Raw genomic sequence first — 22,457 nt, forward strand, 5'->3', positions numbered from 1 at the left:
GTCCATATGCCACAGTTGCAGCCATAAAAAGAAAAAAAAACATGCATTTAAAAACAATATTCAGAGAAGACGCTTCACCAAACTGCCAGAACATCCATGACCAGGGGGCAGAAAGAAAGGAAAAAGAATCCTTCCCCTGCAATGTCTTAGGCAGGGGAACAAAATGGCCTGGCCTGTGTTTCCTCTGCCTGAGCTTCTCTTTCCCTTTCTTGATGTGGCAAATTTTCCCTCTTTTCGGTACCCAGTACCTAGGCTGCCTCTTCTTTATGAATGATGTATTGAGTCCTTGTGGGGTGCCAGGAAAAACCTTTATAAGCACTGTCTCATTCTATCCCCATGACAACCCCATACGGTCTAGGGCTGAGGGTCTTCATGTAGCAGCAAGGGAGGCCAGAGCTGTTGTCACACCCATGTATTAATTTACCGATTAGTCACTGAGCACCTGCTATGTGCCAGGAGCTGTGCCAGATGCCCAGGTGACAGAGCTGTTAGTTGCGATGCCAAGGTTTGAATCAGGCCCATCTGATACTGGTATCTGGGAGGCTCACTCCCTAGCAGGTAGTATTTGGGATGCCACCACGTGACACCACACTATCTCTTTGAAGCCAGCTGGAAAGCTCAGTCACTCTTCCTTCTCTGGTGCTCCCATCCCACTTTGTTCCATAGCTACTCCACGGTAAAGGTTTATGTCCAGTTCTCACTCCATAGTCCTCTGATGGTAATGGCTTTGCCTAGAAGAGGCCACACAGTCGGTATTGTTTTTTCAGTTGTGTAGCAGCAGCCTCAGTGGTCCCTGCCAATGCCACTGGAATGGCCCTTTAAAATATATGTATATATATTTTGCAAGCGTGAGCTTCTTTCCTGTAAGTGCAGCTCTCCTCTGCAGCCCTTTGTGGATTTCTGAGACCACAGGCTCTGATTTTCCCATGGCAACACAGGTTTAAACATTTGCACACGTCATGTGATTGGTAGGTTAAAATTGAGAGCAGAGGGGCCTGCAATCAAATCTTTATCTCAGATGGATAGAAAAATGGGATTGCAGGAGAAAGCTGGTTTAACATGGCTCACCCCAGCTTGTGCAGGTCCTTCTGTCCCAAACCAGGGAGGTTGCTCTCTCCCTTAGATATAAAGCCAATCTTCATTAACCGTATTGGGCAAATACAATATCAGGCATGTTTCCTTCTTTCTTTCCTTTTTTTATATTTTACAAGTGAGAAGCATTGTTCACCTGATTTTCTGCCTGGGCACCAGCATTTTACCAGTGTATATACGCACACATTGTATTCCTTACGTCAATTTGGACTCATACTGCAGTACTACTTTGCAGCCTTCATTTTTCACTTGCCAACTAAAAAAATAATGCAGGAGGCTGCAAGTAAGAAAGGAGCCTATTTGGGGTCTTAAGAATTGCACTTTGGGAGGCACAGATTGAGGTGACCATGAAAGAGTGTTCCAAGGAAGAGAAAGAGTCAGGGGCTTGTAAAGACCAAAAGCCATGAGGTTGTTAAAAGTTTCCTAATGAAAATTCTGATGGACTCTGATGTGAACAAGAAAATATTTGGTCCTGGGGGTTCCTGTTGTGGTGCAGTGGAAACAAATCTGACTAGTATCCATGAGGACGTGGGTTCAATTCCTGGCCTTGCTCAGTGGATTAAGGATCCGGCATTGCCGTGAGCTGTGGGGCAGGCCAGTAGCTATAGCTCTGATTTGACCTCTAGCCTGGGAACTTCCATATGCCCCAGGTGCGGCCCTAAAAAGCAAAAAAGAAAAAAAGAATATTTGGTCCTTAAGGAATCACAGGTTGTTTTATGTTAGGAGTCCAATACGTATATAGACTGTCACAACGGTAAGCGTCTGATAAGTATTTTGAATTTCTGGCAAGTGTTCTGGATGTCTTCATCAAGTTAAGAGGTCAGATTCATCCAGGCTGAGATGTGCATAGGTCACATTTTCTTAAAGGCCCTCAGCTCCATTTAAAAAAGCTCTTTTAGCAATATGGACTCCAGTAGCTTTTTTTTGTTGTTTTTTTTAATGGCCATAGCCACTGCAAATGGTAGTTCCTGGGCCAAGGAGTGAATCCTATGTTGCAGCTGCAGCAATGCCAGATCGTTTTAACTCGTTTCGAACCCACACCTCCGCAGCAACTGATCCACTACAGTCAGAGTCTTAACCCACTGTGCCACAGCAGGAACTCCAAATACCAACTCCGTTTTAAGTTTCCTTTCACACTTCACAGTACCATGTGACATGTTCTCATATGCAATATTCTTTCATACCAGCACACTCCAATGGCTGTATTATGTATCATTGGCCAGCTTTACTATATTTATTTAAATTTTCCTTCACATTAAGTAACATTTGGAAGACGTGGTAAATCTGTCAGGGTTTAGTCAGAACATAGAAACCATGCCATTATTTGAAAAGGGAAAACTTAAAAATTGGTAAATGTTAACTATAGGCACAGGGGTTAAAAAAAAAAGGACTCTGGTTGCAGCAAAGTAGCTGTGGCCTCTAGCATGGAGAGGAGAGAACAGTTTAAGCACTAAAGACCAAGAGAGGGAACTGCCCCTTCCCCAGGTTTCTTCAAAGAGGGCACGGCTCCCCCAGGCACACCCTGCAGTGATGAAGGAGGCAGGCCTGTGCTGAAGGACGGGAGTGTGTCTGTTGCTGGCAGGTGGAGTAAGCAGAGCTACTTAGAAGTGGCTTCTGATGGTGGAGTAAGCAGAGCTGCGTAGAAGGGCCTGAGGGTGGAAGAGACCCTAGGGTGGATGAGGCCCGAGGGTTTCTACATTTAATAATAACAATCATATAAGAGCGGATCGAAACCGAACTGCCTTTCTAGGCTCAGGCAGGATTATTCCAGTATGCTCTTTAACATTCTTCCAGATGGCAGAGGAAAAATGCCTGCAAGGGCCAACTCCAGGATACAACGTCCAGCCAAGAATGTTGGATTCAGGGTTGAGAGGCAATAAATGAACAGCTGGACCACTTGGGCTTGCTTTTAGTTTTGTTTCTCTGTTATAAGCAATGCTGCCATAGACATCCTATGTAAATGGCTGCATCGCTGATGTTTCCAAAGGAAAAATACATAGAATTTGATTTTGATTTTTAAGGCTTTTGTTAAACGTTACAAAATCACCCATGAAAAATGGGTGTCTATTTACTGCCCTTCAACTTATGAATGGGAGGAAGGCACATATTTTTGTCATAGAACTTATTGCTTCCTAGCTTTTTGGTTCTTGGGCTCATCTATTAGATTGTTAAATTGGAGACGAGAGATGCTCAGAGCCAGTGGTTGCGTGGTTGGAGCCTGGGGTCTAACTTAGGACGTGCCAAGCCCTGCAAGGTGGCAGGGTACTGCTGGGTCCCTCCACCACCTTGCCCGGTCTCCTTGATTTCCTCCCTTTCCAGTCTGATTCACTGCTCCTGATAGATTCGTTTCTCTCACACACCCCCTTCATCATATCGGCCAACTTGCTCAAAAGCCTTAAATGTCCCCTCTTTACTGCATTGCGAATAAAAGAGAAGTGAAGAGAATTGACCTTGGGCTTGGGCCCCTTGCTTCCATTCCGTTGATGAGGAGACTGAAGCCAACGGACCTGCCCAAGGTCACATGGGAAGTCAGTTCGTGCAGGCTCAGCCTGGGCTTCCTTCCTTCCAGCCCAGTGCACTTGGCTCCAGGCCCCCAGACCCCTGCTGGTCCATCATCCTCACTCCCTTATTATTCCCCCAGTCCAGCCCTGAAGTGGAAAGAGAGTTTTTGAATACATATCCTCACTCTTTGAAGCTCACAGTGTACCTTGCTGGTGCTTATTCTCCTGTCCGTGTTGTCAAAATTATCCTCCTCACCTCTGTGCCGAAGGGGACTGGCTACTCTGACTTCAAAGCTGCGTTCAAGATTCACCATCTAAATAACGACCTTCCATCATTTCTTAACAGACCGCACTCCGATGGTTCTTGTCCAAGGTGTTAGAGGGACATGGATGTAGACATGGACAGGTTCTGCCCTGAGCTTTTGGGCCTGGGATCCGGTCACCGGGTAAAGGCAGATGTGTTCTCACTCCTGCCATGTGAAATTGGCTAGGGAACTAGCAGCTTCCCCACCTTTCTAAAGGGGCGCCTCTTTTTAGCAGCAGAGAACATCTAAGAGGGCCTGTTCCTTTAAGATAAGCAGGTTCTTCTCCAGTAAAACATTGTTCTTTATCTCCTCTTCTACAAGCAGTGGAGTAAAATGCCAAGGGAGACAGGCCTTCTCCTCCCGTTCTTCCCCTGGGGCTCACCAGGTCCCAGAGACTCCTTGGGCTCCAGTGGGGCTGTCTCTCTGCCTCCTGCCACTCCCCTCACCCAGGTCTCGTGACAGGTAGAAAGAGAACAAAGCCTCCCAGGCCTTCCTTCATCATGGTCTGTGTTTATACAGCACAAAAGGGCAGTGGACGCTATCTTACTCAACACCTGGCTTGTCTGCCTTTTGGGTTTGGGAACCGTGTGAAGGGTCCCTGGGTGCAGTGAGAAGGAAATGATTAAAGAAAAACCATACCTGGGACTAGCATCTAGTTAGGAACATGAGAAAAAAAGGGGGGTGGAAAAGAAGTCAAATTCAGATGCTTCAATCCACGGGTGGTGATAAACTGCTAAAGTCCCCTGGGGTTGGGCGGGGAGGGGAGGGAGGACCGTGGTGGCTGATGCTCAGGACCTGAAAAGGCTGGAGTGTTAGTTATGGGGAATGGGCATTTAGGAGGTTTTGCCACCCCTTCTTTCCTATCCTTTTCCCCCACCCTCACCTCTTTTTTCCCTGGCTTATAGGGGGTTGGGATTTATTTTCGAGTATTTCTGTCCTCCTCCTCAAATGGTAGACCCGTAGTCCTCCGTGTAGAGGCATCGCTCTGTAACCTAGCAACCAGCATGTCATACGCTGTCCTTCGTTATTTCCTTCAGCCCCAAAATTCGAAGATCACAAAAATGAACATACAAAGGACAGAAAGGATCAGGTTTGCACGCAAAATCAGTCTTTGTGATAATCGAGTAATGAGTCTGAAGAACTGTGTTATTTCCTAGTCATACGTCCAAAGGAAGGACCTCGTCACATCGGGAGAGGGAGATGGACAAAGACAGAATGAGGAGGAAGAGAGACAGAGCCAAGAAAAGACCCTGGAGCCGCCTGGACCTGGGGGGGCGGGGGGGGGGGTCGTAATTCCGCCCCCACCCCACCCCTGACCTCCTGCTTTCCTTGCTCAATAACAGGAAGAGGGGTAGAATTTGGAATTTTTGACCAGGGAATAATTCTTAATTTGTCCGGCCAGATAGAAAGTTGGCATACTGAGAAAAACCAATTTCAGAGGGAAAAACTATGACAACAGTGACATTTTTCTGCAGGATCTTATTATCCCATCCGCACAGAGGCCGAGTCACGGAGCTGGCTCTGTGGGGGAACACAAAGACGTCCTATGGAGACGCCTGTGAATGTCAGGGGCTAGTACAGTCTGCCACTGCTGGGTGTGAGTAAATGCGACAGCGGGGCTTTCGCGGGCTGTCACTGGGCCCCTTGTCATTTTCCTGAACATTGTGTGCTGTTTGGACATTTTCCTGCAGAACTGTTCTTTCTGCTGCTTTCTCCTCTTCCATTTTGGGGAGCTGGCATGAGTCTTGTTTGCTTCACTTTATTACCTTGAAATTCAGAATACTTACGCCCCGTGTGCTCTGTGGTCTTACGCATCAGACTGCAGAGATGCCAAACTTTATTGTGCCTCCGAATTACTTGGGAGCCTAGTGATGTGCAGCATCCCAGACCCCTGAGTGAGTGGCTCCAGAGGGGTGGGAGTCCTGGAAACCTGCATTTTGATGCCCGTGGTGATTCTGAAGCCACGTAAAGGTATGGGGATTAAAGACTGACTTCCCAGAAAGGGGCACGGAGCAATTTCCTAGCACGGTGAGCTGATGGATACAGTCTTCGTTTTTACAGAATCCCCTCTCTATTTGGAGGGAGGGAGTTTGCCCATTTTTTTTTCTTTCCTTCCCCACATGCTTTTATATGTCAGTTTAGATGTCAGCTAGTAGTGTTTCTTAGCGGGCTGGGTAAAGGTGACCCTGGACGCAGGTGAATGCTGCTGGGTTGGTCCTGTTGAAAGCTGCTTCCCAAAGGTCACCGGCACAACCTGACAACCTGTTGATGAGACAAAGCTGGCCAGTCTATTGCTCACTGCAGGAAGGGAGAACAGTGCCTGCCAGTGCCGTGGCAGGTAGTGTATGTTCACGGGTAGAGGGGAGATAGCCAGTAGGCAGGATAAGTAAGTAAAATCATACACACACACACACACACACACACACACACCGCCCTTATTGAACGCTTGGAGGATTGCATCAAAGAAGACCCCTCTGAAACAGACCTAGAGGCCCGAGTATGAAAAAAGGGTGAGTGCAGGGTTCCCAGCCTTTGATGTGGAGCATGCTGTGTGCCAGGCCTCCTCCTCAGCCACTCTGATCTGCTGATAGAAGAGGCATACGGTTGCTAATGTTTTTTATTCTGCTGTATGCGTGCTGCTGCCTTTAGGGTCTTAGACTTAGGATAACATAGATCATACTATTATTTTTACGGATCGGATTACATATAGAGATGAGCTAAATACAACTAAGCATATGCATCAACGTGCCTTTTGGATATTATCAGTTATGAATAAAGAGCTAACTTTTTTGGATGAGTGTTTGCCATGTGCCATTCACTGTTCTAAGCTCTTTAAATGGATTGTTTCATTTAATCCTCCGAGCAGCCTTAGGAGACAGGCACCAGCCCTATTTTACACAGGAACAAGCTGGTGCAAAAAGGACTGCTGTCACTTGTACCAGATTCCCTAGGTAACAAGTGAAATGTGGGTCCAGTTGAGACTGTCCTACCTGGAAACCCACCTCTTAAGGGATGCTCTACACTGTCTGGATGGAATTTGTGAAATTAGAGCCAGGCCAAGCCTTTTCCTTTGTTTACATCCCAAGTTAGGCATCCTCAGAGAGCAAAGGATTCCATCAGCCCCTAATACAAGAGGTGGGGTCGCTGTGATTTTCCTGATAGAATAATCTCTGAAGCAGATGTCTGTGTTTGATTTTGATCTACCTTTCTGTCAGGACCTTGAAGATTTTAATGCACATATCAGTGGCTCTTCTACTTATCTTTTTTAGTCCCGAATATAAAGCACTGATTAAAAAATTTTTTTTAGGGAAGAGCAAGAGACAGAAGGCAAATGAGCTGCCAACTGAGAAGGCACAGACAAAAGGGATGCACGCTGCTCTTGGTGTAACAGTCCTGATTGCTCTCATTTTTGAACCGATTCTGGGCCAGACACAGCTCATCTGTCACCTCTCTTGCTTACTACATCCTCTAGGCAATGACTTGTGCTTCCCATTTTAGGGAAGAGTAAACTTAGATCAGAGTGGTTAAGTAGCTTGCACTGAGCACATACGGCTGGTACGAGGTGGGGGAAAGTTAAACTCAGCCTTGCCTGTCACTGGTTTTAATGTTGCTTTTGGTTTAAACAAACAATCCTTGAGTCCCTTCCTGCAAAGAACTCATACTTGGATCCCAGAAAGTCAGGAGTCAGCATTGCAGGAGACAAGAAGGGGGCCTGGAGGTCAAGGGCTTGAGGCTGCCCCAGCCCTGCTCCCACCCTGTGGACGCCCTGGGGAGTGCCTGGGAATATGCAGAGCTTTTGTTAATACTACTCTTAAGTCTTTGCTCTCATGTCTGTTGACCAGGTGATGAGCTCACCTCTCTAAAGACAAATGCAAGGTCTAGATCTTCTTATCTTTTCCAGAGAGCACACAGCTTCTGGTGTTAGCTCCTCTGCTCCTCAGCAGGACAGGTTTGAATCCCCCCTTCCCCCTCCATGATGTTGGGCAAATAACTTATCTTCTTGGCAGCTATGGTTTCTTATCTTTTCTTTTTTTAAAGATTTTTATTTTTTCTATTATAATTGATTTACAATGTTCTGTTGATGTCTGCTGTACAGTGAAGTGACCCAGACACACACACACACACACACACACACACACACATATATTCTTTTTTTTCACATTATCTTCCATCATGTTCCATCCCAAGTGACTAGATGTAGTTCCCTGTCCTACACAGCAGGATCTCATTGCTTATCCACTCCAAATGCAATAGTTTGCATCTATTAACCCCAAACTCCCAGTCCATCCCACTCCCTCCCCCGCCCCCTTGGCAGCCACAAGTCTGTTCTCCAAGTCCATGAGTTTGATTCTTTGCTGTAGATAGGTTCATTTGTGCAATATATTAGATTCCAGATATAAGTGATATCATATGGTATTTGTCTTTTATTTTATTTTTTAATTGTTACTTCCCCAATACAATTTTTTTTCTACTGTACAGCATGGTGACCCAGTTACGCATACATGTACGCATTCTATTTTTGAACATTATCATGCTCCATCATAAGTGACTAGACATAGTTCCCAGTGCTACACAGCAGGATCTCATTGCTAATCCATTCCAAAGGCAATAGTTTGCATCTATTAACCCCAAGCTCCCAATCCACCCCACTCCCTCCCCCTCCCCCTTGACAACCACAAGTCTGTTCTCCAAGTCCATGATTTTCTTTTCTGTGGAAAGGTTCATTTGTGCTGTATATTAGACTCCAGATATAAGTGATATCATATGGTATTTGTCTTTCTCTTTCTGGCTTACTTTACTCAGTATGAGAGTCTCTAGTTCCATCCATGTTACTGCAAATGGTATTATTTTTTATGGCTGAGTAGTATTCCATTGTGAATCTATACCGCATCTTCTTAATCCATTCATCTGTCGATGGATATTTTGGTTGTTTCCATGTCTTGGCTATCGTGAATAGTTCTGCAATGGTTTCTTAGCTTTAAAATGAAACATAAAATTATTATGGTGGTTAAATAAACATTCCACCAAAACTCAGAAACTCACCCCAGTGCCTTTCAATAAATGCTAGTTAATTGCTTTTATTAGGAACACTTCATCCCCACTCCTATTTTCCATGAGACGATTGCTAAACCCTTCTGGCCTCTTCATACCCTCATTTACTACTTGGTTTGTAATTTGGCAAGAATAAACCAGGGCCCCCTTTCCTCTTGGGAGGGAACCTGCCTTTGGTCTTACCTCCACAGGTGCTAAATCTAAGGGTTCAGTTAGTTGTCTGCTGGTTCTTTCTCTGAGCCTTGTTCTCCATAATCACAGTAAAGGAGATGTTTCAGTCTTTCATCTTCTGACTCTCTCATTTTTCCCTTCATTTAGAAGCTGATCAGGAAAGAGGTAGGCTATGTATTCAGCTGCCTTAATCTTCTATAACTAGTATTTGTGGTCTTCCTCTCTAGTTCTCATAGAATCATAGAATTTGAGAATTGAAAGGAAATTTTTTAAAAGACTGAAATTCATTTCACCACCTCATACCTGAGCCTGCCTGCCAGGCGGTCATTCAGCCCTTGCCTGCACACATCTGATAATGAGGACCTTGTTGTCTCAAGAGGTGGCCCTGGGTGTCTGGCTGGGGATGCTCTAGATTGAGCTGAAGTTGCCCAAGGAAGGTTTGGATCCAGCAGTGTGGGGCTTTCAGGCCTACCTGGACTCAGTGTAAAGCATTCAGATTCGGTTGCTTGGGAAGAAAGTATTGGCCCGAAGCCTGTTTGCTTTCAGATAACTCCTTTAGAAAATTCATTTTCTAAGAAATAATCAGAACTGGCTGAGAGAGAGAAAGTGAGTGTTCTGTGTGTTGTGGGCTTTTCATCTAGGAAATGTCCTACCACTTCTGTGTGTCTGCTACATCCTGAGCAATACTAGCTGGTGGCTTGTCCGAAACAGTGCAGGAGAATGACCCACAGGCCCTGTATTAACCTCCTGGCCTGGGTGCTTCAGGATGGGGGTTGCAGTGGTGTGACTCTCAGAAGGTCAATTCCAAAGCTGAGTATGGTGCGTACTCTGGTGGCAGAAAATAAAACTGCCCGTGAAATGCTCCCTTCAGTGCCAAAGATGCTAAGGGAAAGCTTCAAAACATTCACCTCAAATATACTTGGCAAGGAAAGATGGACCAATTTGGGATCCGCTCATTTATGCTGTTTGTTCTTAACTTCAAGGCAGCATGCAGTGGGAACCAGCGAGTGTGAAGAAATCGAGTTTCTTTATAACCTCTTAAAAAATAACAGCTTCATTGAGATATAATTCACATTCCAAAAAATATAAAATCACCTGTCAAAGTGTTCAATTCATTGGATTTAACTGTATTCACAGACTTCTGAAATCTTGACCACAATCAAATTTAGAACATTTTCATCACCCCCAAAAGAAACCCTGCACCCATTAGCACTCATTTGCAAATCCTCCTCCCCCAGCCCAAGGAAACCACTAATTTCTTCCTGTCTCTTTGGATTTGCCTCTTCTGATAAATGGAATCATAAAATATGTGTCTAGAGTCTTTCACTTAGTGTAATGTTTTTAAGAGTCATCCATGTGTTAGCATGCATTAATACTTCATTTCTTTTTATGGCCTAATAATATTCCACTGAATGGATTTACCACATTTGTTTATCCAGTCATCCTCTGATGGACATTCGGGTTGCTTACACTTTTTGGTTATTATGAATAAAGTTCCTATGAACATTCATGTGCAAATTTTTCTGTGGATGTGTAGTTTGGGTTCTCTAGTATGTATGTAGGAGTGCTATTGCTGGGTCATGTTCCTGGGCCAGGGATTGAACCTGTGCACAGCAGTGGCAAACACTGGATCTGTACCCCGCTGAGCTTAATCCTTAATGACTTAACAAAAAAATTTTTTTTTGGTTATTCTTGGGCCCCATATTCCTATTCTCTGGGTGTATGTTCACTGCCTCTGTGCTGAATGCTGTCCATGACTTGACATAAAGTTAATATCTTTGGGACTTGGTTTAAAGTTCTTTGTAGAAGTGAGTATAAATTGAATCATACATTAGTTATTATATAGAGTCTGTTAGGTTATATTTGCCTTTGTTCTCTTTTTTTATCAAGCCTCCACTTGAAGATTTACAAAGTTTTTTTTTCTTTTTCAGAATCGCAATGAAATAAAAAATGGCACTATCCTTCGATTAACCACATCTCCAGTAAGTTGATCTTTATAGTTTTCCAGTAGTCTTTGATCTCCAGTTCGTTATGTGTGATTATGGGATATTAATTTTAAGGGGTGACTTTGGTGTGAAACAAAAGACTTTGGCATGTCCTCCTATTCTGAATGGGCAGAAATGCCCCTCCTTCTATTTAGCTTTACAGAAAAGGAAATTTTTGTTCCAGGTTATGTGCAAGTAAGTCGGCTCTAAAGTCTGAGTTTTGTGGTCATTTCGACAATTCTCATATTGCAGACGGGATCACTCAGCTGCGCTGATGGGTTTTACCTGCTTGCCCACAGATGGACTGAAGGCCATCAAAACAAATTCAGACAACAAACAAAGCAAACAAAACCCAAGACTGTTACTTCCCTTTTAAAGTCAGAGAGTGTGTCTATGTGGGTGTGGGTGTGTGTCTGTGTGTGTTGAAAGAGCAAGAACTTTTAAGCATTTTCTAGTTTGGGTCAGTCATTATGACAATTCACAAAAGTATAGTTTAAGAAGGGTTTGCCACTTATGCTGTTTCCCTGACAGCTGATTCTAGAAAAAAACACTTTAAAGTCTTCTGCATAAAAGCTGCTAAATAACATGCTACAGTGTATTTAGATTACTGTAGCTGAGACTGTGTTGCTTATCTTGATCTTGCTTGCTTGCTTATACATACTTTGGGTTGTAACATTAGCATACTTAAACTATGTTATTTCACAGTGCATTTTATCACTTTCCTAAAAAAATCGTCGGCACAAAATACACCAAGTGTTACTATTTCCACTCTGCATATGTGATGAAAACTGTGTCTAGCTCTCATTTTCAGTTTCCACTGAAGCCATGTGGTAGGCTAAAAATAAATTTAAAAATTGGGGAAAGCATCTGGCTAAAGTTAAATTGTGGGTACTGTAACTACCACAAATTCTTTTTGTTGAAAATTATATTAGAGAGGTTTGAAAACTCCTAGGAGTTCCCATTGTGGCCCAGCGGAAATGAATCTGACTAGTATCCATGAGGACGCAGGTTTGATTCCTGGCCTCACTCAGGGGGCTAAAGATCTGGTGTTGCCGTGAGCTGTGGGGTAGGTCGAAGACACCGCTCGTATCTGGTGTTGCTGTGGCTGTGATGTAGGCCGGTGGCTACAGCTGCAATTCAACCCCTAGCCTGGGAACCTCCATACACCCCAGTGCAGCCCTAAAGAGACAGAACAAAACAAAAACATCAAACAAAAAACTCCTAAACCTTTTACCCAGTAACATCTCGAGCCTAAACACAGTGACAAGCCCACTGGAGTTGGCTGAACTGTCTTTCGCTGCCTTCTTTCCACTTAATGGAAATTATCATTCGTGCTCATTTTTCAGTGGCCATGTGATGCGCTGAGACGTTTCTGTCTGCCTTACACTGATCTTCTTCCCTTCGTCAGCATGATTCATGTTAATTTCACCTTTCGAGATCTTGGTTTCATTTGGGTTTTGTAGTTCTTATTTGTCCTGCTGAAATTATCCATCTGCTTGTGGGGCAGAAAGAGTTGATTTGGCCTTTCCTTTCATCCTGGGATTAGACAGGTACTGCTTTTTTTTTTTATCCAGGCCTTCTCTAAGCCAAAGAGGAAGTTGCTCCTCTTTTTTTATTTGCCATGGGCTCCTGAACAAAATTTCTGCAGTGCTAATTTACTCCTTGAAAGAAGGTTAGGTGTTTGGTAGGGTGAAGTTTGTCAGTATCTGCAGAGTGAACCTACTCACGCTGTGGCATGTTCCTGTTGTGGTTCAGCAGGTTAAAGACCTAACATAGCCTCAGTGAGGATGCGGGTTTGATCCCTGGCCTTGCTCAGTGGGTTGAAGATCTGATATTGCCATAAACTGTGCTGTAGTTTGCAGATGTGGCTTGGATCTGGAATTACTGTGGCTGTGGTGTAGACTGGCAGCTGCAGCTCCGATTCGATCCCTAGCCTGGGAACTTCTACATGCCATAGGTGCAGCCATCAAAGAATTAAAAAAAAACTTGTCTTTATTAAATTTGCTAGGAAATGTTAGGGTACCACAAAGAAAACAACAAATGGGGTTGTGCTAGCACTTCCAGTCCTTTCGTCTCCCTCAGCTGAACTCTGTAGCCAGACAAGGACTCACACACACTCATGTGCTTGCACACTCTTGTTTTAGGTGATGTGCAACTCTGCTGAGTATCACCTCCACTCTATTGGTGGTGGTATTTTTATTGATTTATTTTCAGTCTTCCTCTATTATAGAATGATCCTTTCTGGTTCCTAGCAAGATAAGGCATTAATGAAAGAAGATCTTAAAAAACAACCTCTATTGTTATTCTTTTAAAAGCCCAGCATTTGTCTAAGCGTCGTCCTTTGCATTGTACATCTTTAAAGAGTCTCTCTAGTGGCCTTTTAAGTGTCATATCCGTATCCATCACTCCATTATCAGAAAAATATAGCAATGAACACACCCAGGGAACGCATGCAAATGTATGTGAGTTTCCGAGCATTTCAAGGTTTGGAAACGTTCAGATTGTGCAGCTAAATAGTGTTTCCTTGTACCTGCCATGATAATTGGTGGAAATCTAACCTGAGATCACACATTGCACAAAGCATCTTTTACATAATTTTTGGCTGTTGTTCCTTCCAACACAGGGAAGTTCGTGTTACCAGGCCATTGTTTTCACTTTCCTGATATTTTTGTTTTAAAAAGTTTTTACAGTAAATATATGTGCAGTCTTGGAGTGCAGAAAGCCACCCTAAGTAGGATACAAACCCCAGAAGCCATAAAGGAAAATATGGATAAATTTGACTACCCCAAAATAAAAACAACCTCACAAAATCTTTATGTTTGGAAAGAATTCTAGAAACAAAGTCAAAAACAACAAATTGAGAAAAAACAATTGGCAACAGTCATGATAAATAGAGGGCTAATTCTGCAGTTTACAGCCTCTCTTATGAATAAACAAACTGCTCCCAAAACAGATGGCCAAAAGCTATGAAGAAAAATGATCTCGCATTTCCTTCCTCTCTATTTATTTCTCTCTCTGTCTAGAAATCTATATTTACTTACCTATTTTATCCTGGCTCGTGTGTGTGTATGTGTGTGTGTGTGTGTGTGTGTGTGTGTGTGTGTGTACACACATAAATATACCTGAGAGAGGGAGAAGGAGACTATATATCTAATGATAAATTTATATAGATCTATATATGACTATATAGGTATGGCTATTTAACTATAGCTATATAGATCTTTATAGATAGATATATATGAAAGAAGAAACACAATCTTTTCCTCAAAAGAGATGAAAATCTACACTCCTAGATAATCAAAATGTGAGGCAAAGATGCTGTGGTATTGAGTACAAATGGATGCATCTTCTTTGGATGGCAATTTAGTTATACCCACCCAAGCTTAAAATACATATGTCATTGTCCTGACAGTTTTGCTCCTGGGAATTTACACAATAGATGCACTCACAAAAGCACTGCAGGACACACACACACAAACACACCATACACATCCTTGCAGGGGTGTATTCATCATTGCTTTCAGTAATGAAAAACTGGAACCTGTTAACTGCCTGTCAGTTGGGACTAGTTAAATGCACTAGGTTCTATCCATGTAATACAATACTGTGTAGCTGCTAAAAAGAATACGGCATCTGCTGCCTCAGAGGCATCTCAAAAACATAATATTAATTGCAAAGTCAGATTGCAGAACCCTGTGTATAGAGGGACCCCTGTTATACACATGGAAAGGAGGTGGATGTATGGTGATAAAAGGATAAAAATGATTCTCAAGGGATAACCCAGGAAACTGTTAATATTGGGATACTTTTTTCATTTTATAACTTCCGGTAGTACTTACAGATTGCTTTTTATTCTCTGTGTGGCCGTTACTTTTTGTTTTTGTTTTTTTTTTTGTTTGTTTGTTTTTGTTGTCTTTTTTTGTTTTGTTTTGTTTTTTGGTATTTCTTGGGCCGCTCCCGCGGCATATGGAGGTTCCCAGGCTAGGGGTCAAATCAGAGCTGTAGCCACCGGCCTACGCCAGAGCCACAGCAACGCGGGATCCGAGCCGCGTCTGCAACCTACACCACAGCTCACGGCAACGCTGGATCGTTAACCCACTGAGCAAGGGCAGGGACCGAACCTGCAACCTCATGGTTCCTAGTCGGATTCGTTAACCACTGCGCCAAGACGGGAACTCCCGCTGCTTTTAATTAAACAAATACACACACAAGTAAATATGGCAATGCCACTACAACACACAAGAGGCGAATCGTAACATTCTGTGCTGAAGACGTTCCAGTTTTCCAAACTATTAGATTTTTAAGGACCCTTTTACATTTGACCTGAACTCTTCTTTTCCCTTATTCCTCCTTTTGGTCTGTTTGGACATAATAAATAAAACTGCTCATCAAGTATCCATTATTGCTTTGTCAGCTCTAAGCCTAATGCTGCCTTTTTGCCCTCTCTCGTTGAGGGAACTGATATTAGAAACATCTAGGTCAGAGACCTGTCACACTGGTTTGGGGGGGCCTGTTACTCTGGCAAAAAGAAAAACAGTCTTATCTCGGTCACTCTGTGGATTCAGGTTATCAGAGATTCTTAACAGTAAGACCATTAATAATTTTTGGAACCACTTTTTTTTTTTTTTTTTTTTTTCAGTGCTGAGCTGAGAAAGTTCAAAAAGAATTGTCAAATGTCTTAAATTCTATTTCTTGCCATTGCCCTCTGAGCCGAACTGAGAGAGATGAAGCCAGTGGAGGCTTGTAGACAGAGGAGTGACGAGATCACCTTGGCTGCTTCCCAAGCACAGATGGCCAGTGTGGCAGGCGGACAGGTTAGGAGTTCAGGGCAGCAGCCTGGGCAGGACACAAGATGGTGTGGGCTGCCTAACCTCGTAGGGATGTGGAGGGTGTGAAGGAGAGTTGGAGGGCAAGCCCTGGCACTTCCTGACACTTTGGATGCATTGCTCCTTGACGGAGGCGGCGAGGATGCTCCCGCTGTTTGGGTGCAGTCCACAGTGGCACTGTTCACTGGAGGAGAAGGTTGAGGAAAGGGACAACACAGGGTTGGAAATGCCCATTGTGTGTCCATGAGCAGGCAGGTAGGGGTGTGTGTCCAGCAGCCTGGAGGTGTGCCAGCCATCACAGGTGCACGGCGAGGAAGGCCGTGGGCTGGACGAGGTCACCTGCCTTCGGGAAGGCAGAGCCCTGGGCACATGCTCAGGTTTGGAGGAGGAGCCAGGCGAGAAGCCAAGTGAAGAAAGTGCTTCAAGGAGAAAGGCGCACTTAGGTGTGCCGAAGGCTGCTGAGAAGGTGAGGGAGGATGATCAGATGAGGGAGGTGGGCGAGCCGCACAGAGATGTGGGGAGCGTCATGGATACTCTCAGGGTAGGTAGGAGTGAGGACGAAGGTGAGGAGAAGAGAGAATGTGCAGCGCAGTGAGGAGACCCCTCTTCATTCCAGAGCTTTTGCTGAGAATGGGAGCAGTGATACGAGGACCCGGCCGAAGGGGAACTGGCTCAGTGTACAGCAGTCTGTACATTCCCGTTTTTTAAGACGGGATCTGTTAGAGATGTTTGCAGCTGGAAATGATCCACGGCAGAGAGAGATGTACAGAAGAAGGGGGCACAATTTAGAAGGAGAGCCTTGAGAAGGTGAGAGGATAAGGGCTCAAGAGCTGGGGGCGGAGGGGGGGGCAGCACGGACCTTGAATAGGAAACCGGACGCTAGGTGCACAGATTCAGGACGAGGCCAATTGTGAGGATAGAGGCTCCGGGCGGAGCCCTTGGAAGTAGGAAGATGCAGGAACACTTGGCCGATTGCTTTGACTTCCTCAGTAAAAGCTAGGTCAGGATCATCAGTGTGAGAGAAGCAGGGGCTGGGGGAGTTTAAGCAGAGGAAGAAAGCTGTGGAGGAGTCATTTTAGAAGGACACAGCAAACATTCTAGGAAAGGGTAGTTGGATTGCTGGGCCATGTTGAGTACACATTTGAAAATATCTGTGAAACGTGTCAACCTAAGGACTTTTTAGACCCCTTCTTAATTGGTATCACGGATCAAGAGCCTTTTTGGAATTTGCTTGGGGATCATTGCAAATATTGTACCCACTGCAGAGCCCTCTGAGGCTGTGACCTCTGAGCCTGGGCCCAGAGCTTTCTCGGCCCAGGATGTTTGGCAGCCACATCAGGCTGTTTTAGTGGCTCAGAGGCAACCCTCGTTTTCTATCCTTAGGACAATGCCAGAAAGGAAAACTCACTATCTGATACAGCCACACCCGCAACTACTAGACTCTTGTCATTTGTGCTACCTGCTTGAGAAATCAGAACTAAGACTATTTTATTTTTTCAGATAGTGTCGATTTTCCCCAAAATAGAAAAATATTGCAGAATTATGGAAAGTTGGAAAACTTTGCTACCAGGAAAATTATGCAGAATATTATAATTCATAAATAACTATGGGTCATATCTTGCTTTGTTTCCTTGGATTGTGTTTATGCATATTATGTGTGCCTGCATAATCACTTACATCTTCATGCATTTAGTGGAATTTTTTTGAATTTTGTTTTTGTTTTGTTTTTTGTCTTTTGTCCTTTTAGGGCCGCACCCGTGAAATATGGAAGTTCCCAGGCTAGGGGTCTAATCAGAGCTGGTGCTGCCGGCCTACGCCAGAGCCACGGCAACACGGGATTCGAGCCTCGTCTGCAACCTATACCACAGCTCACGGCAACGCCGGATCCTTAACCCACTGAGCGAGGCCAGGGATTGAACCCGCAACCTCATGGTTCCTAGTCGGATTCCTTTCCACTGTGCCACAACGGGAACTCCTTGAATGTTTTTTGAATGCTTTTTTTGTATGATAGGCATGGTCCTAGGTATAGGGAATAAAGCGGTGAGCAAATCTGACATATTTCTTCTTCTCACATTCTTCTGGATACAAGCCCTTGCCCATGAACACATAGCCCTGCCCCTCAAACAATAAAATATATTTGCATCTAGCCTTTCTCCTAATATTCCATCATGAGGATGTGCCCGTGGTATCCTGTATTCTCTGAAAGTTTCATTTTCAATTCCATGTTACTATTTCATCCTATGACTGTATCATGGGTTATTTAACCCTTGTCCTATTGCTTAGAGCATTTTGGTTGCTTCTAGCGTTCGAATATAGATGCTGGTTTTTTTTTTTTTTTTTTTTTGGTCTTTTTAGGGCCGCACCCCCAGCATATGGAGGTCCCCAGGCTAGGGGGCGAATCAAAGCTGTAGCCACCGGCTTACTCCATAGCCATAGCAACTCAGGATCCAAGCCGTGTCTGTGACCTACACCACAGCTCACGGCAGTGCTGGATCCTTAACCCACCGATCGAGGCCAGGGATTGAACCTGCGTCCTCATGGATACCAGTCAGATTCGTTTCTGCTGAGCCATGACGGGAACTCCTATAAATGCTATTTTAAGAGCTCCCAAACTCCCACACATCTGTCTCGTTATTTAAATGCATCCTTTCAATCAGGCAAGCTTATCACCATCCAGGATTTCTCTAGCTTTGCTACTCATGAGCTCCTTAGACTGCCTTGCCCAGTCTGCTTGTCCATCCTCACTTCCTCCTACTTTCCCACTTCTCTTTTGCCCTCCAACCCTAGACACACTGGTCCCCCCTCAGCCCCTCCAGAGATGCCAGGGTTCTTCCTTCTGTTCTTCCTTGGAACTTACCATTCCTGCTCCCAGAATATCCCCCTCGCCCCTCCCCAATGTGGCTGACTCCTTTTTAATCAGATCTCTGCATCAATAAATGTCACTTCCTTAGGCCACTTGCTCTTGAAAACCAACTCATCTGAAAAAGTAACCAGTCACTGGGAGTTCCCCTCGTGGCTTAGCAGTTAACGAACCTGACTAAGATCCATGAAGATATGGGTTCAATGCCTGGCCTCATTCAGTGGGTTGAGGATCCAGCGTTGCCATGAGCTCAGATCTGGCGTTGCTGTGGCTGTGGTGTAGGCCGGCAGCTGTAGCTCCGATTTGACCCTTAGCCTGGAAATTTCCATATGCCGTGGGTACGGCCCTAAAATAAAAAAAAAAATTTAAAAAAAGGAACCAGTCCCTTTTTCTCATGTTCCTCCATTTTTAAATTTTGCTATGAACTCATCAGTATTTAATTTCTCATTATCAGTCTGTTTTCCTGTCTGTCCCCCACCTTGAGGCTGTAAGCCCCAGGAGGGTAAGAACCTTGAACTCTTGTCTCTTGCCAAATCCCAAATGTACAGAAGCATGCCTAGCGGGGAGTAAAAGTCCAGGAGTGTTTGCTGCATTAGTGAGTGAGGATTCTGTCTTTGATTTTGAAGGGGCTGTACCTTGGCAATAGATAACTGTAAACACTAGTCTGAAGGAAGGCCGAGTAGAATCATGTGCAGAGTCGTCTTTGGCAATAACGGAGGCCACAAAGTAAGATTTCCTTACAAAACCCAAGTATTTTAATAATAAAACTTTTATTCTCCCATTATTTTTTACAATAAAAGTTTCATATCCGCGTTATTTAGAAATTGGAAAACCTAAAAAGAACACTTATCTTTACCTGTTCCAGTTCCCACTGGGAAAATAATGCATTGAAATGGTCCCGGCAGTTTGATGTACTCCTTTGATTGGGGCTCACTTCGGGGACTAACATCTCTGGAGCAAGCTTTTTCCTGGCGAACTTCTTGATGAGGGTTCCTGCCCCCCTGAGAAACCATCTGTGACCTGAGAAAGCTACATGTGATGTCCTCACCGCCCCTGAGGGCACCGAAGAGGAAGGCGAGGCCCAGAGAGATTAAGAGAAGTTCCCTGAGGCACCAGAGCTAACGAGTGACGGGGCAGGAAGTAGCCCCTGCTTCTCACTCCTCCTTCGGGGAGCTTCCCATCACAGCCCACCAAGCTGGCCCAGTCCCCCATCCTCATCAATGGTCTGCCCCCGCCCCCCCAGTGGTTTACTTATGTCTCGGAACTGAGAGGAAAACTTGCCCAACTCTGAACATCCTGGGAACTCTAGATTTTTATAAAGAGTTGAGTCCTTGGATGATGGCAACCATGCAAGGAGGAAGGTCTCCCCTGAAAGGTAAGACCCTCCGTGAAAACAGGCCGTATCGTGTTCAGGCACTAGGTCAAGTGCAGGAGCAGGTGGACGGTTCCGTAGAAACTTCTCAGGCTAATGCATCCATGAACTGGATGTTCCAGTCTGACACAATTTGGAGAAGTCTTTCTTACTGTTGCTGCGAGTGACTCTTTGAGACCCCCAGCAAGTCAGAGTCTTGCTTCGTTATGCTGGTGGGTGATCGTCTTAGTAGAACATGTTTCATTTCCACAGCAGCAACTGATTAGCCGTCCTGGGATTTGGGACAGTTTCAGTCTGGATTCCCCTGCTTGGGACATTTGGCCTCTCCAGGTTTCTGTTATCGCTCTTCACTTCTCTTATTTTCAATTAATTTATTCATTAACTTCAAAGTAGGTAATATTTCAAACACACCCCATAGCAGAAAGAATAATAAATTTCATCTACCTAGATTCCACAATTACAGACTCGTTCTTTCTATTTTCTTAGCCAGGGTTTCTCCCTAGAAGTGTATACTTTTAAATGGGCAAGTGGATTGGTACAGGGGGGTGCGGTGGGGCGGCTTGTTGTGCCCCAGCGGAAGAAGGTGAGGTAGGGATTGGAAGACAGAGGCAGAGCCTGTGTGCCCTGTGGGGCGGGGCCATGCATTCCTCATCACTTGGAGAGGCAGTGTCCTTAGAATTTTATTTATTAATTTTTTGTCTCTTTTTTTAGGGCCACGCCTGCTGCATATGGAAGTTCCCAGGCTAGGGGTGCAATCAGAGCTGTAGTCACCAGCCTATGCCAGAGCCACGGCAACTCAGAATCTGAGCGGCGTCTGCGAGCTACACCACAGCTCACGGCAATGCTGGATCCTTAACCCACTGAATGAGGACAGGGATCAAACCTGCATCCTCATGGATACTTGTCAGATTTGTTTCCGCTGAGCCACGACGGGAACTCCTCTGTAGAGTTTTAGAACCCTGGTTCTCAGCATGTGATGTCAGGACCAGCAGCATCAGCAGCGCCTGGAAGCTTGCTAAACATACACTTGAGGGGATCCCATCCCAGGCCTGCAGAGACAAAAACTCTGAGTGGAGCCCAGGGATCCGTGTTTTAAGAAGCAGTCCAGAGGGTTCTCAGGCATGCCACAGTGTGTGAGTCCCATGCTTTAAAGCCTCTTTCCAGAGGCCAGCTGCCCAGGTCCTATCTCAGCTCCCATACTGCTGTGTGACCCCGGGCAAATTACTTAACTACTCTGAACTTCAGCTTCCTTTGTAAAATAAAGATAATGAAAGCACCTTCCTGATAGGACTATTATGCGGGTTGAATGAATTCCTTCATGATATTTCAGAATAGTGGCTCATAAAAAAAAATGCTGAGTAACTACCAGCTGTTTTTATTTTTGTATTAACAGCACCAACCACTATTAGCATTAATAATGACAATGCAGTCATTTCTGAGTCCTCATTATTATCATAATCTCTATAGTAAATGTGGACTTCCTGCTGGGAGAAAAAATGTATTTTCAAATTCAAAATTATTCATTTGGGTTAAATATTGTATGTTAATGTTAATGCTGTATCTCCGTTTGAAAATACTGGAGAATGGGACATCTTTCAACAGTTTTAAAAAGATGAAGTGATTCTCATTCAGCTCTCCTTTCTCCCTTTCTAAAAAAAAAATTGAAATTTAGGATTTGAACCATTTGTCACCTCTCTGGGGATCATTGAATGAGTAGGGAAAGCGGTTCTTATTCTTCTGCACCTTACTTCACCCCTTCTTCTAATTTCTGATGCAAAGTGTCAGGTTTTGGTTATAATTACATGGGGGACCATAGCATATGTCTCTGACAAAGGGATCGGAGCCTGGGTTTCATCTGTCTTAGTTGCTGAAGAATTGCATTGGTTTCCCTGTTGAATCCCCTTCTCTCCCCGGGCTGCTTCCAGGTGATGGTGAAGGGGAGCTGGACAGGGAGGTAGGGGGGCTCTGGGGTGGAGCCCTGGGCTCTCAGTTCCTGTGTGGAATCCCTTCCTCTGCTCTACAAACTTAATCCTGTTATCGTCCACATGGGGCTCCTCCGACAGTTCTAATCAGTTTCTCTTTGGGAGAAGACCCCTCATTGTTGGCACCAGATACCCCATCTTCCCCTTTCTCTGAAATATGACAGCTTTCAAAGGAGAAAGCCAGTACCTGAGGAGAATCTGAAGATGGCAGAGTGCTTCAACCCTCGCAATTTCAAGTTAATAACTACAAAAGACATTCAGTTATTTCTATTAAGCAAAAACATAGGCAGAAAAAATTAATATTTTTCCTT

The 22,457-nt window shown here is 44.5% G+C and overlaps 1 protein-coding gene across 8 annotated transcripts in view; it reads left to right on the forward strand.

The window, feature by feature from the left end:
* The window catches only part of ELMO1 (engulfment and cell motility 1), a 581,070-nt gene that overhangs the window by 186,684 nt on the left and 371,929 nt on the right, over positions 1–22,457 (forward strand). For all 8 annotated transcript variants that reach the window (XM_021079237.1, XM_021079238.1, XM_021079236.1 and 5 more), the window contains one exon: positions 11,053–11,103. In XM_021079237.1, the coding sequence (XP_020934896.1) occupies positions 11,053–11,103 (51 nt within the window). The remainder of the gene's footprint in view (positions 1–11,052; positions 11,104–22,457) is intronic.

This window comes from Sus scrofa, chromosome 18, assembly GCF_000003025.6.
Source record: "Sus scrofa isolate TJ Tabasco breed Duroc chromosome 18, Sscrofa11.1, whole genome shotgun sequence".
Classification (NCBI taxonomy): Eukaryota; Metazoa; Chordata; class Mammalia; order Artiodactyla; family Suidae; genus Sus; species Sus scrofa.